The sequence below is a fragment of the Hyposmocoma kahamanoa genome, unplaced genomic scaffold (genome assembly GCF_003589595.1).
Source record: "Hyposmocoma kahamanoa isolate Upper Pololo Valley unplaced genomic scaffold, ASM358959v1 64, whole genome shotgun sequence".
In the NCBI taxonomy this organism is placed as follows: domain Eukaryota; kingdom Metazoa; phylum Arthropoda; class Insecta; order Lepidoptera; family Cosmopterigidae; genus Hyposmocoma; species Hyposmocoma kahamanoa.
In genome coordinates this window covers 3,277,513-3,292,756 of record NW_020653852.1, presented here as the reverse complement: position 1 = coordinate 3,292,756, position 15,244 = coordinate 3,277,513, and the positions used below count along the sequence as shown (strand labels likewise).

At 37.5% G+C, this 15,244-nt stretch overlaps 1 protein-coding gene across 1 annotated transcript in view; it reads left to right on the top strand.

Annotated features, from left to right (window-relative positions):
- LOC113230810 (oxysterol-binding protein-related protein 9) overlaps positions 1-15,244 on the top strand; it is a 95,692-nt gene that overhangs the window by 66,246 nt on the left and 14,202 nt on the right. Inside the window, exon 8 of the mRNA XM_026464899.1 lies at positions 11,791-11,891. Within this exon, the coding sequence (XP_026320684.1) occupies positions 11,791-11,891 (101 nt within the window). The remainder of the gene's footprint in view (positions 1-11,790; positions 11,892-15,244) is intronic.

The window sequence follows — 15,244 nt, the reverse complement described above, 5'->3', positions numbered from 1 at the left end:
ATTTAAAACTTTTAATGGCACTTCAACAGTGACAATGTCCCTCATATCTTTGCGATTTAAAACTTTTAAAAGCACTTCAACAGTGACGATGTCCCTCAGATCTTTGCAATTTAAAACTTTTAATGGCACTTCAACAGTGACAAATAGGCGCATAGCTCACTGCCACACGACCACGACCTGTTCGTTTCGTCGTTTGGCTCGTTTAAGTACAGTAGTAGTAGAGCTCCTTGGGAAAGAGTTGGTCCAGGGAAGTACTGCCACCTTACTTATTTCTGCCGTCAAGCAATAACGTCAGCATGAGTTGTCAACTTACGTCTCAGAGTGTCGGGCGCACCAGCATTGCCTCTCAGATCTTTGTGATTTAAAGCTTTGAGTGGAACTGCTACGAACAGACTTGTCGCTTACAAGAAACGTGCGGTTAGGGCAATTTACAATATGGGCCCCAGAGTATCTTTGAGAGATAAGTTTAGGGAAATTAATATTCTTACACTAGCGTCACAGTACGTCTATGAAAATAGTAATCTCTTTATGAAAAATAGTGACAGACATAAAAGTAATACGAGGAATAAAAATAAACTAGCTGTTCTTGATAGTCGTCTTCACAAAGTGACAAACTCATTTGAGGGGCAATGTATACGCTTCTATAACAAGATTCCGGTTGATATACAAAATTTGTCATTCACGAGGTTTAAAACTATAGTGAAACAAAAACTTAATACTAAAGGTTATTATACAACTTCTGCCTACTTGGATGACAAAAATCCGTGGTAGTAACCCGTTTAGTTTAGCTCCTGGAGGTAGTCTCGATCTCTGATGTCTGAAAGCAAAAAAAATAAATATTGCAAATGTTATTTACAAAGAGCAACCCCTAGAGTTTCTTCTTCATTCTTCTCAGGGGAATCTGCCTTACGAATGAGCGGTAGAGTTTAACCAATGTGACGATTTTAAGTGTAATAATGCTTATCTATGATAAAAGATAATTATGATTTTGTTACTTCGTCACAGTATCAAGTAAGTCCGATTTTTGTTATATGTATAGGTAGATTACTACAAAGGTGTACTGTTGTAAGAAACCTATTTTTTATGAAGCAGTGTAGTTCCACTTCGAGCTTTAAGTCACAAAGATCTAAGGGAGACTAATATTGTCCCCGTCACGCTAACCTATAAATTGACAAGTCACCCTGCGAAACCAGAACACAGAAATGCATACATTACTTGCTTGCTTGGCAGGAGAAATATGACGATGACAGAACGAACAAATCTTGCGGCTGGTGGTAAGCAACACGTCTAACCATAACAGTAGAAGCAGAAATAGATAAGGTGGCAGTACTTCCCTGGACGAACTCTTTCACAAGGTGCTGTACTGCTACTAGAATTATTACAAGTGAATAAATCACTACACACTACATTATTTCGCGTGTGACGTCACTTGGCCGTTGATTGCCTGCGCCACCGGATAAAAGGGCAAGCAGGCTCTTAACCCGCATAATTAATTAAGTACGATACCTGAGGTCGACCATGCAGGTACGAATCGCGGTCCAGGACGCTACGTGACACTTAAGTACAATATAGAAAATCGGGCCCAGAACAAGCGAAATTAATTGACTGACGTCACCAAAATGCCTATAAATATACTAATGGGAAAATTATAACACTAATATTTAGAGAACAATGTGTTTTAGCCGAAATAATAATATCTTAAGAACATTGCCATAACAAAAAAAATTTTTTTTTTCTTTTTTTTTTATGGTACTATAACGAGAGTCGTATCTAGGATTAGCGTAGAGGAACTTTTTACAGATGAAACTGGACTATTTCCACGAATATATATTTATTACGTATAAACTGATCGAAGCCTGTTCCAGAACAACCAAGATGTTCTTTTTAGATCCTATTTTTTTAATATAATTCCAAACACAAACCTATATTCATTCAGGCAGTATTTCTACTGCTACTACATACCAAGTGACGGAACGAACAATAATGATAGAATAATAAAATGATAGTTTAATCATTCACATAAACTATAATCAGATAAATACTCACTTGTATCACGTAAATAAATGTACTTTCGAGAAAAAAGTGTTTTGTCGATTATATTGCTCTTGAAATGATCTTTATTATTTATTATTATTTAAACAAATAGCACTTTAAATCGTCAAATTGATTAAACCTACTACTCATTCGTGGGTCAAATTCACCAGAGAAGAATATGTTTTTTTTTATATCATTGTAAACTTTTATTAGTTTGAAATACACCTTGCATTCGTATCGAATATGTAATCATTGCTTGCCGCTCGTGTTGCCATTTTACTTTATCGTTTCTCCTCAAATCTACCACTTAACTGCCTCCGTAGCCGAACGGTTACCATGCCGTACTGCCACGCAGAGGTCCCAAGTTTGATTCCCGGGCCGGGAGAAATAATTGTATGGCCTACAATTATTTCTCTCGTGAGTTTGGGTGTAATTTGTTGTTGTCTATGTGTGTGTCCATGGCACCCGCGACACAGGTTTTCCCTAGTGCGGCGCTATGTTGAATGTGTGCGTTATTTATTTATTTATTTACTTACTTATTTTATAATTGGTATTTAAAAATGTACAATAACAAGACGAATCTAGAATTAAACAATGCTTATGATTTTTCGGTTTGAAACAATAGGAAAGTGCTTCAGTGAAGGAATCATAAAGGCGAAGACACCTTCAAATAGTTTTTGAAATATAGTACAACTGCCACTTCCATTATTATTAAACCTCTTAAGGCCTCCCACCGGTCATTGCCAGCGTTGTCGTATTGATTGCCTTAAGGTTTCCAGGCGACATTGACTTTATACGAAGGTCAGCAGCTGCCATGGACTTTCTTTGTTATGTGACAATTGTTTCTTATTATCTAGATACTTTCTGTTTTCTTATTATTTATTTGTTTCCTGCAGCGTTGAGACCTCAGGTCTTTGGATTATCAGAAGTCATTCTTTCTATTTCGCCATTATCAAACAAATGGGGAGAAGGTTTATGGCCATGGTCCGCCAAGTTTCGAGCCAGCAGCACTATCGAATTAAAACATTGCTACTCCGTCCAAAGCCTTTCCATAAAAGAAGCTAGACGACGTCTCACGATGGCACAGAACGTGTCAATGCGAGCTTGCGAAAACATGCCAGAAGCGCTACAGTGTGGCTCCAGGCCAGAGATGTCTGAATGTGTTGTCGTATTGAACACGTAATGGTAAGACGCCTTTGTGTGGTTTATCCAAAGTTGACAAGTACAGCGTGGAACATTTTTTAGAACTTCTTGTCGAGCGATCATGTTGCCGAAAGTGAAAGTCTTATATTGAAAGACATATCTGAAATTCAGAGCAGACAACATATTTAATTTCAGAAAATATTCTCTTCATGACATGAGAAGTATGAAAATAGAAACTAAAGTGTTGTAGCGTTCACATCATTTCAATTTATCGGCTCATGCGTTTTGATCTCGAGCGATGACAGCAATACAAAAAGTAGACTTTGCTTTTTTCAATCGAAGTCATACTGAAATTCTTTATCAAGAAAGTATAGGTGTACAAAATACAAATTAAAATTGAAATCGTTTTCCATTTAAAAAAGACTATAGATATAAAAAAGAGTACTAGAACTTAGAACACTGGTATATATAAATGTTTCTTCTTCTTATTTAAGAGCTAGGCTCTTGCCGGTGAAGTAATCGTCAGCCACGTCTGTTCAGTTTGATTTCCTGATACGATATGACATTATCTTTTTGCTTTATCTGTTTTAAATAACTTCATCTCGGTCTTCCTGTGCCTCTCTTTCCTTCTAAGGTGTTTCTAAGAAAACTGCCATAGTACATCTGATAGGTGCCCAAATATCATTCCCCTTCAATTATCTATTGTCTTAAAGCTTCCCTTTTCTTGCAACGTTCTTAACACCTCCTCATTTTAAATTTTCATTGAATTGCTATTCAATTATTTTTTTGTGAAATTACTCCACTAGTTTGTTATTAGTACATTATGATACAAGTGTGCTAAGTTGGTCATTACACACAAGGCGTTATTACTCGCGCGAGCCGCAGGCGAGCGCGATAAGAAAGCCGAGAGTGTAATGATCAAAGCACACGTGTTTCATACGACGTTTTTCAACACATTTGCGAGGAAAATGAAACAAACTTGAGTAAAATGGAAATGAAAAATAGCTTTATTTGGCATTAATTATACAGATACACTGAATACTATATTAAGCTCACGTTAATGTAAATAATATTATTCTATTCTATACTATATCTATCAATAGCAATTAATTAAGAGTCTCCAAAGCCTATCAAAGTCATTGTATCTTGATTTTATCAAAAATGTAGTTATTTAAATTTAATTATTAAAACAATTGTTAAATGTACAATTTTCAAAATGGTAACGTGCAGTTTTGTTAGGCATTTGAACCGTCTGTGTGATATTATTTGTTACTATTTCATTATTGTCTTCTTGCGTAAAAGTCGGTGATACGGGTTCATTGTGTACAAATATGGATGAAAGTGGTGGTGGTTCATTTAAAGACTCAGAAATAGACAACCTAGGTAACAAATAACTTGTATCACGGGAGGTGGATGGCTGCGGTTCAGGACACATCTTCTTAACCTGGGGCTCCAGATTTATAGCGTGGGTTATTTGAGTACATATGTTGGACTTATTTCGAACTGAATCTTCAACATAAGACTCAGCAACTGTGCTAGATCGCCAGCCACCATGACGCTTTAAAGTAAGCAAATCAGCTCCCGAGTCAGCTAGCAATGTAGCTGATGTTCTTCGGAAACTATGCCCAGTGTATAAATCCGGGTCGGGTAGATTTAAAAACTTGGCAATTTCTTTAGGCATTGCACCAAATTTATTAATGCCTATTGGCTGAGCCACGCATCTACCCTTCTGGTAGTTTTGAAAAAACCGATCGGATTTTGCCTTATCTGTCCTAAGCGCTTCGTACTTTTTTACTATGTCGTAAAATGGACCGTGAATGGCAAACGATCTCGGTACCTTATTTTTAGTGTTGTTAATTTTAATCAAAAGCATTTGGCCATGAGTTTCTACGTCTTTTGCCGTTACTTCGCTTAGTTCTTGGCGTCTACACGCGCCAGTGACACCAAATATCATTGCAACCTGTAAAGAAATTAAAAATATAGGTATTTTCGCAAATATAATACAAGAAAAATGAAAACATAAAAAAATTAAGGTTTAATACGATCAACTGACCTTTGTTGCTAAATACTGATAATCGGGGGCTTCTTTTAAAAACTTTTCGACGTCAGTTGGCGAAAGTACCTTCGATTTTCTTGCAACATACCCATCAGAGCGTCTCTTTAAAAATGCCGTCAGATTTGAATAGTTTTTTATGTCTATGTTATTCTTGTTCTTTACTGTGGTCTTTAACATAGAATAAATGCACCAGAGCGAGCTGGGCTTAAACCTATTCGCCAGTTCATTAAAATAGGCAAGAAAAACATTTTCTGAAAACGAAGACGCTTTTTTGTTGGTTTTCCATTGTATAAAAGTTTCATATGCAGCCATGTATTTTTCTCTGGATTTCGAAGGTAATAAACTGTCACTTGCGTTTTGTGCCTCTGTGAGGATTTCGGGCGGTGTTAAATCCATCAAAATGTTTTCTTCCGTGCTTGAGCAGGACATTTTAAACACCTAGGTAATTATCTAACACACAGCGTATATAAATGTTTCGAACGTATCAATGGAAATTGGCGCGCAGAGTTATTTTTTCTGCGCCTGGCGCCGCGGCGCGGATATGCGCGCGCAGGTGCTTCGGCAATAATGAGACTTAGGTGAAATTCCTAAACAGCCAATGCGAAATAATATAAATATGTCCTTATTTCACTCAAATTCGTGTAAAATATTATCCAAAATAAGTAATTTTATTCAATTAAAGTTTTATAGGTGTATATTGTGTATGTTTTTCTATATTTATCACATCAAATAAGAAATATAAATTTATTAATAAAAATATTATTTGTAAGGTAAGACTACACAACCGTATTAAACAGATTAAAAAAAAAACTGTGACCCTGTTTGTTTGGGATTACTGTCATTGTAATTTGAATCTTATAATATGTAGGTTAGAGCTGTTTTTTTAATAGACCAAGTTAATTTCAAAGACATAACCCGGATAATTTAAGAATGCATAGTTTTAATACATAGGCCTTGTTGTGAGATACATCTTAATCCGGTTAAGCCTATACTTATTACACACACGTTTTGTAATATAATTACAAACGCGTGTTCAATAGCTAGGTTTATGAGCCTAAAAGCGATACAATAAGAAGCCCGTTACGAGCAAATGTGTTGAAAAATTATTAATGCTTAGTTGGTATAGCGTCTGGCACGGTAAGCTTGAAGACGTCGATTTTTCTGAGTGTTCGATCTTTGTATTAATAATTATAACAAACTAGTGGAGTAATTTCACGAAAAATAATTGAATATCAATTCAATAAAAATTTAAAATATAGTGAATAGCGACATTTCTCGCCAGGGCTGGTAACTGTAAAGGTAAACTGGGTGATAAAACTCTCATAGATTTGTCATAGATTTCTCATAGATGGCGCTACGACTAAAAAGTCGTTGAAAAAAAAAATACAAAGATACGACGCAAGCACATACAAAAATTCGTGAGGTCCGCTGGTTCGTTCCGTTGCTTAGTTGGTATAGCTTCTGGCACGGTAAGCTAGAAGACGTCGGTTCAAATCCGGCCGGATCGAAGTATTTTTTTCTGAGTGTTCGATCTTTGTATTAATAATTATAACCTCCTCATTTGTTATGCTTTCTGTCCAACTAATGTGACATCACATCTCCAATGCTTCCAATCGCTACCTGTCTCTCCGTACCATCAAATGTTTATTGTGCGTTAAATCCATACGAAATGCCTTAACGTATTTTACAGTAAACAGGATTCAAAATAACTGACTCGATTTTTCCGATGTAATCATTTTGAAAGTATACTCATCGCTACCCAGACGCAAAGACAAGTTAATAAAAATGGAAGTAAATTTATTTGTTACTCCGCGAACCCAGGGAAGGTTAAATCGTGCAAAATAGCTGCGCTTGTGTTGAATATTTTTACATTCAGTTAATCCTATCCTCCCTCCGTATAAAATTAATAAAATAAATAACACAAACTACAGTCACAAACCACCGCCAAAAATATACCCAACACGTGTGTGTCAACAGCCCCTGAGGATGCCTTATGGAGAGGCAAGTTAATTTACTTCCGTTTTTATTAACTTGTCTTTGCTTCGGGGTAGGAATGAGTATACTTTCAAAATGATTTTATCGGAAAAATCTAGTCAGTTAATTTGAATCCTGTTTACTGTAAAATGCTTCCATTTTTGTTAACATGGACTTCCGCAAAGTAAAGAATCTATTAATTACTTAAAGACCAGTTAGTTAGTCGTTAGTCATTGACGAAAATATAATTGAGAAATCGGTAATTTAGACTCAGTTTTGACGACCATAAAGTTGTGATTGCCTGAAAAACCTTACAAAACATAGTAACAATCATAATTTTGTGGACGAGGTAGGCCTCTGTTCAACCTTACGTAACCGCGTGTCTGAGAAAAAGGACAACCAGATAAACCAAGAAGATTTACTACACTTACCAAATTACCTGTCGAGTGTAGCGATCAACTCCTTTGTTGGAGATTCCTACGTTTTACGTTTGACATAATATATCTTGAAATACTTTTTAATAATATTTCATTAAATTTAAAAATTTGTTTAAATATCGAGTTTCGATTGCTGCATTGAAAGTGATCAAATAGATATAGTTAGAAGTGACACTATTTTGTCGGGTCTGAAATCACGAATATTAGTTTTTTTTTTGGTACTATTTTTTTCCAACGGAAAGCACTGAAGCATAGCCAAGACTGAAACAAATCTACTTTTCGGTCTCTTTACTGGGGCCCTACTCTCGAAACGCGAAATCCGTAGTTACGTTATCCGTTTTCTCACTACGGACGACCCACGGAACTCCAAGTCCCCGCCCCGATCGAAACTCAAGTCTGTAAGTTATCCATAGTGGGAAAACCGCCGTAACTACAGATTTCGTGCTACGAGATGTCTAAAAATTGTAACGATGCGACCTCTTTCGTCGTCATCCCACCTTGTTATCACCCTCTTTATTGGTTCCTGGCCACTTTTGAAATTTTGAATCGTTCTCTAATCCCTTTTCTTCGTTATTCTTACTTAGGTTCGTTCCGTCGTCATTACCATCAAAATTATCGAAGGAGTAGGACGCGTGCATCATAAACCTCAGTCAATCCTCAGTCATGTAAACCTCACGTATTTCAACTGCTTATAAAGGCATCTAATCCGTAAAGTTGCCTACTGATCGATATTCTACAGTACTATATTCCGCCGTCCCTTTTCCATCATCGGGGGACTAGACGTGGGCTGAGATTCCACCCCTATGTCGTGGATATTCCCAGGATTCGCGCGAAGCGTTTCGCTTCCACAATTATATTGCGAGCGGCTAGAGAGCGGAATTCCCTGCCTGCGGACTTGTTCCCCGAACGCTATTTACTTGGACCTTTTCAAGGTGAGAGTGAATAGGCATTATTTAGGTGTGCACGCTACATCGTTGACCTCATCATCACTTTCCATCAGATGACATGGAATTCAAATGCACACTTATTTTTTGTATAAAAAAAAAGTACACATATACGATTACAGGCCCTTTTGGCCCTTCCTATTCCTCTTTTACCCCCTTTAATAAATTTTGTGTGATCCGAGCCGTCACTCTTTCATTTCGCCGATACTGGGCTACAAAATCTTATGCATCTGTAAATATATCGTCGCTGTCAATTTTCACTAGCGACCTATTAAACTAGTTGACAACTCACTCAGTACTCTTAAATCGGGAACACAGCTGCTGTTTTGCGATAGAATTAATATATAAACTGGACGAAACTTTTGCCTCATTTGTTATGCGATAATGTGACCGACGATGTTACGGGTTTATCTAGTATATATGCCTATTCACTCTAACCTTGAATAGACGTAATTTGTAGTTCTCGAGAAATAAAGATTTCGGCAGTGTATTCCATTCCATTGCCGTACGCATTGGGAAGAATAAAAAAGCAAATGACGTTCATTTTGTGGGTGCTGGATGAGGAGATCCCGAGTTCGATTCCAATTTAGGATATTAACTTTTTAAATTAGTTCTAGTTAGTGCCCCAGTCAATTCCGTTACTCTGGTACTTATAATACAAGGATTACCTAGTTTGAGACCTGATAATTGGTGTAGTTCTTATGGACAATGTTCTCTATCTTTGCGTTATTGTTTAAAAAGAAAGAAGTAGGCAACGGTCTAGTTCCATGGCGTTTTCGCAACCAGCTCTCTTTCGTAGATGTACAGGCCGTCTCACTACAGACTCCCATCATTCTCCTATCTCAGTGTTTTATGTCGAAATATCGAGATAAACTTGTGACAATACCGACCTCCTTCGTCGTCATCCTTTCTATCATTATCTTTTTTCGTACCTGGCTTTCGTTTCGTTTTTTCGTACTTTTCTTACCGTTCTCGATTTCCTCCCATTTCCTTTACTATTCTTACGTTTGTTCGATCCTTCGTCACTATATCAAAATTCTTAAAACGAGAAGATGTGTCCATAAATCACAAATCACCTTCATTTTCTTACTGTTAAACTTCACGTCGTTTACTATTAAAATTATACACTTAACATAGACCCTTTTGGGCTTTTCTTTTCCTCTTTTATCATCTCTTACAATAAATCTTGTGGACCGAGCCTTAAGCATTCTCATTTCTCTAAGGCTAGGCAACAAACGTTTTTAAATTGGTTTGCCTGCGTGTGCCCCGGTAATGATTTATTGCTCGTACCAATTAGTACAATAATTCCCTTGTTTGAGACCAGGAAATTAGTATAACTGTTAAAAAAAACTTTGTGTGCTTGGCTACTAAGCTGATAACAAGAATGGAGTGCTCCGGACTTTCTAGTAGACCGAAGGTGAAACGGTGAAGTTAAAACTAATTGTAAAGTTCCTGCGCACACTCTAACGCAAACGGACTAAATGATCTTTCTATTTTACTTTCCTGTCTCGTTCGTCTGCAACAAAAAGAAATGGGGACATTTTCCGGCCTTGGCAACGTTCTACGAAGTTCCGGCAATTGTACACACTCTAACACATATACGCCTAATTTGCTTACACAGGTCCGAATACAGTCAACTGCTCAAGCTATATATACACTTTTGTCCAAATATTAGCCTCCAGAGCAACGGAACAAGATCCGTCAATGTGGAGCTTGATATACTGTCGTCTTTACATTGTGGTGTACACAAGGCCTTATGAGGTTAAATTATTTGTTTTTTTAATACGCCTAGCGCCTCCAGCTAAATCAATGATAACGGACCACATGAACAGAGCATTACGAGTCATACGACATTGTAACATTAACACTTAGAAATAAATGAGCATCAGCACTTTTTTCGTCCTTGGCATCGTTCTACAATGTTCTCTATTATGTGCAACTTAACCTTGAAACCGAAGTCACGACCACGTTTACGTATATATTATGTATAATAGGGTAATTAACTTGTGCTACTTGCATTTACAAGTTTTGCTTTGTTTAATGTTACATTTAGTTAGGACAATGGCCGATTACTGTGTTGCCAAAGCCCTTAAATCAAAAACGCTTTACAAGTCCGTTTTTTGAATTAAAAATTCTAACTGTAAAATATATATGAGGCTATCAGCGCAAAAGGGGTGTGATTTTTTCCACCATGTAGGTACTGTAGTATCATTTAAAGTAATGTAATCTCAATCGCACATCTGTTTTTTCAAACACACCAACGTGTCGGGCCCTTTACAGCTACTATTTAGATAAATACAAAAAAATATTTGCCTTAGTTAAATAATTAATAGATTCAGGCGTTGAAAGTTATTGAAAAGAATTTGCTACTCCACGAATCCCGTTGAGGTTAAATCGTGCAAAATAGATACGCTTATGTTGAATATTTTTTCATGCAGTTATTTTTCCCACTCAGACTCGATATATAATTAATAAAATAAATAAGACAAGCACAACTACAGACACCACCACCAAAAATATAAACGACACGTTTTTCGTATCTCTACGAGGCATCCTCAGCGGTGGCCGAAGAAATTTATGTTGTTTTTTATTTAACTTTAAACTTTACACCTAAGATTAAGTTTCTTTGTATTTGATGAACTATGGTTTTTGAAGACCGAAATTCTCTATCACAAGTATTACTATGATTGTAAACTATACTGTGAAACAAAATAAATTATTATTGTTGTTGTTTTTTTTTTTAATTGTTGTTATTATTATTACGGTACAATAGTCAAACAATTCTAATTAATCTTCAAATTCTGACTACTCGTCCATCATACAAAGACCTGTTAACTGTATAAACATTTTACGGCGAATGTTTTCACAGATCTATTTGTTTTCTTTACTTGAATATTGAAATTTTCTGTCATAATGGATGTTATGTGTTACATCTGTTCCGAGTAACAGGTAATTCGTTTTTGTTGAAGCAAAAACCCATTATCTCCATTATCGTCGTATTCCAATGTGTGTGCTTGAATTTTTCGGCGTATTTCCCGTACCGGAACGCTTTTTATCTAGACGCTCTATTGTAGCCTGGACCACTATTAGTGTAGTAATGGTAGATTATTTTTGAACTTATGAATACTAATTTGTTTTTTATTGAATTACTTTTACTGTAATAGGACGAGCTGGGTTATTAAATTTGTGTCTCTTGTTCCAGTGCATCTCGAACTTACTCGGCGGAGGGCGCTACGGAAGCAGAGACCGGGCAGCCCACCGTCGACCTGCCACGTACCAGGGATGGAGAGATTGACTACGATGGTAAGATATACTTATGTCGTGTATATATTATGATCGAAATGTACTTGAATAAAGGCTACTATTATTGTACGCTTGCCCCGTTCAAAGACGTAGAGATGACTACTACAATGGTAAGACATTAATAAGCCTTATCCTTATGTAACAAAGAAGGATGACGAAAGCTGCTCCAATAACGACGAAGAGCCTTTCATGGACTTTACTAGTACAATTTTGCGTTTTCGTTTATTTTTATTTGTAAATATATTTTTGTATATTTTTAGAAGTCGGGAATAAAAAAACATTGTATTTTAGAATAGATGCACAGCACAATGCAATTGATTCAACTCGATCATAGAGTAGGTAACGTTCTTGTACATACGTTTCATTTTAAACATGATTGAATGTTTACCTATCTAAAATATTGGTTATTTTATAGTACACACATAAAACATTAAAGCTATGAAATACCTAATGCCAACAGCAACTTTTTATCATGGCACCGCTCGCCACCGACAGGGAGTCCATCCTCACACTCTGGAACCGAGTCGATCTCGTACCGTACGGTTTCAGAGGAACTTTCTCCCACGTACAATTAGGTTGCGGAATGAACTCCCTGTCGGGGGGACCCTTCTCAGAAGGGCTTTGAGAAAAGTCCTAAAGGGTTGGTAACGCGCTCGTGCCGGCCCTGATGTTACAGGCGTTCATAGGCGACGATGGCCGCTTTCCATCAGGCGAGCCGTATGCTTGTTTGCTGCCTACATAATATATAAAAAAAAGTTGTAAACCTTCCTCGTCGATTTTAATTACATTAGTATTTGTTTTCAAGTGCGTTATATGAGTCAAATAGTCGAGACAAATTGTCCAATTCACATTTCGCGTGACAAATTACAACCAGAAACGTATTGTTACGAAGCCTTACTTCAACTCCGCTTTGGAATATTTAAAGCTTCGTGACTCATGTGGCAGCAGTTTCTCTGTCGACGTGCTTCGCATAATGAGGTGCGAACAAATTGAACTTTGGACAACCTCAAATGGCTTTGGTTGGTTCCGCTTAATAGTGAAAATGCTGAATTAATCACATTGAAAAGTGATAAAATGATAAAATGAAAATAGAAATATCTCGCGCTTTATGTCGCTCTCGCGCTAGTCGCACACTGGCATGCTAGCCCTACTCGTCTCAAATTAGGAAATTCCCCATACTATGAGTACCAGAGCAGACCCATATCTTTCTACTTAAGTGTTGATTATAATGCCCCTCCCTATCAACCTGTTGGTTACGCGAGAAGAACACTGTAACCTGTGCAGGCAAACCCGCATAAAGACCTTATAAGTTGAGGTCCTGACTCCTGACCTGACAGTCACGGACTTCATCCGATTCTCAAAAGGTTAGTTAGTCCCTTGAATAATCGCCCCCGGGTCTACAGACTGCACCGTCTCTATTGTCCAGGTCTTTAGGTACCGGAACTCTTGGCTTGCTCACCTCCGGTTGTGCGTTACACAACTCGACTTTTTAGTAGCAATAGAGTTCCTTGAGAAAGAGTTCGTCCAGGGAAGTACTGCCACCTTGCCTATTTCTGCCGCCAAGCACCAAGCACTAATGAGAGCATTACTGCATTCCGGGTTGTGGCGGGCACAATGGCAGTGCCACTAAAATCTTTGCGATTATGAGCTCTAAGTGGCACTGCAACTGTTATGGACAGGCGTGTCGCTTACCACGTATTATAAAAAAACTAGCAATTGCCACCGCTAAGTCGTTGACTTGTAGTCAACTACCAAGTTTCTGCTTTGGTAGCGAAGCTGTCGGCACGCGCGAGCGTCGCCGAAACGTCTCTTTTCCTGTAGCTGAAACCAAAAAGCCAGCCGTCTTTGGCTAGTCGCTAAATTAGTCTTAGATAACTCGTGTTCAGCTGTGAGACGTATAGGGTTGCTGGTGATGATACTTTCACTACTCTACCTGAAAACATCTCATTATAACACGAGTATGATAATTGAATATATTGTACATATATCATACGAAAACCGTTACTGAATTATAATCACGTAGAACTTGAATAACTTGTTATGAATATACAAACAAATTTTAAACAAAGGCTTTAAATCCTTGTTTGGGTTATGAATTAATTTTGCGGTACTATGATTCATCTGTTTATTATGTTTTCCGCTGGTGAAAGTACACATACGTATATTTATTCATTAAATAATTATTTGCTTTTATTTATTTGTTAGAAATGAATACGCTGATGCTTGCGGTATGCAAAGCATCAGCGTATACGACACTATCATCAATAACGTAGATAAATATTTGTATCTTGGTCAAGAGGTCGTAATGAAAAAGGACAATCAAACTAACGAAATTGACAGGCGCATAAAACTGGCGTGGGCCGCTTACTCCAAACTCAAATTCGCGTTCTAACTACATGAAAATCAATGCCGAACAAGAAGTTCTTATTCACGACCAATGTATTTTGCCAGTACTTATGTATGGAGTTGAGACCTGGGTTGTTACTAAGGAGATTCTCCACAAACTTCAGGTGGCTCAAAGAGCAATCGAAAGAAAACTAGTAGAAGTTACACTGAGAGACCGTAAAAGAAACAAATGAGTCAGAGAGCAAAGTGAGCGATGTGTTGAAGTGGGAGTGAGCTGGCCGTGTCGCCCGCAAGAAAATCTCTTGGTGCAAGGCAGTGGTAGAATGGAGACCGTGTGGCGAGAAACGCCCAAGAGGAGGAACACAGATGCGTAGGTACGACTATATCAAAGCACTGGCGGAAACACCTTAGAGGTTGAAAACGGCTAAAGAAAACGTTTATTTCGACTCATCCGAAGAACAGAGTCCGATGTGATTATATAGCGAAAAGAGAATAAGTACGTTACGAGAATAATTTCGTTATTCAAACTAAAGCCTATTTGCCTCCACGTGTTTTGAGAATTTATCTGATTTCGTTTGGGAAATATAAAATCGAACAACGGTCGATCTTACATCCACAGCGAAAAAGAACGAATGAAATGTACTATGGTCCTGAGAACAAGTAGTCTTGCAAATAGATCTTTGTTCTACGGATGAGTCGATTTGTATTATTTATTAACTTTCTTTTTTTATAAATTACCAAGTGACGGGACGAACAAGTCGTGCGACACATCTATACATACATAACATAAGGTTCACAACACGATTGGCAAACATATGAAACCCCCAAACAGCACTGTGCCAGCCGTACCCATTAGCGGGATGTATAGTGAGTTGATAATGATAGCTCGTTTAATGATCGTTAAATAGATTTCGGATCCAAGTCGGTCGCGGAAGACAACATATCTATGTCCACATAACTAACCGAAATAACCAGTATGAGTTTGGAATCTGGAAGTGTACTCCCGT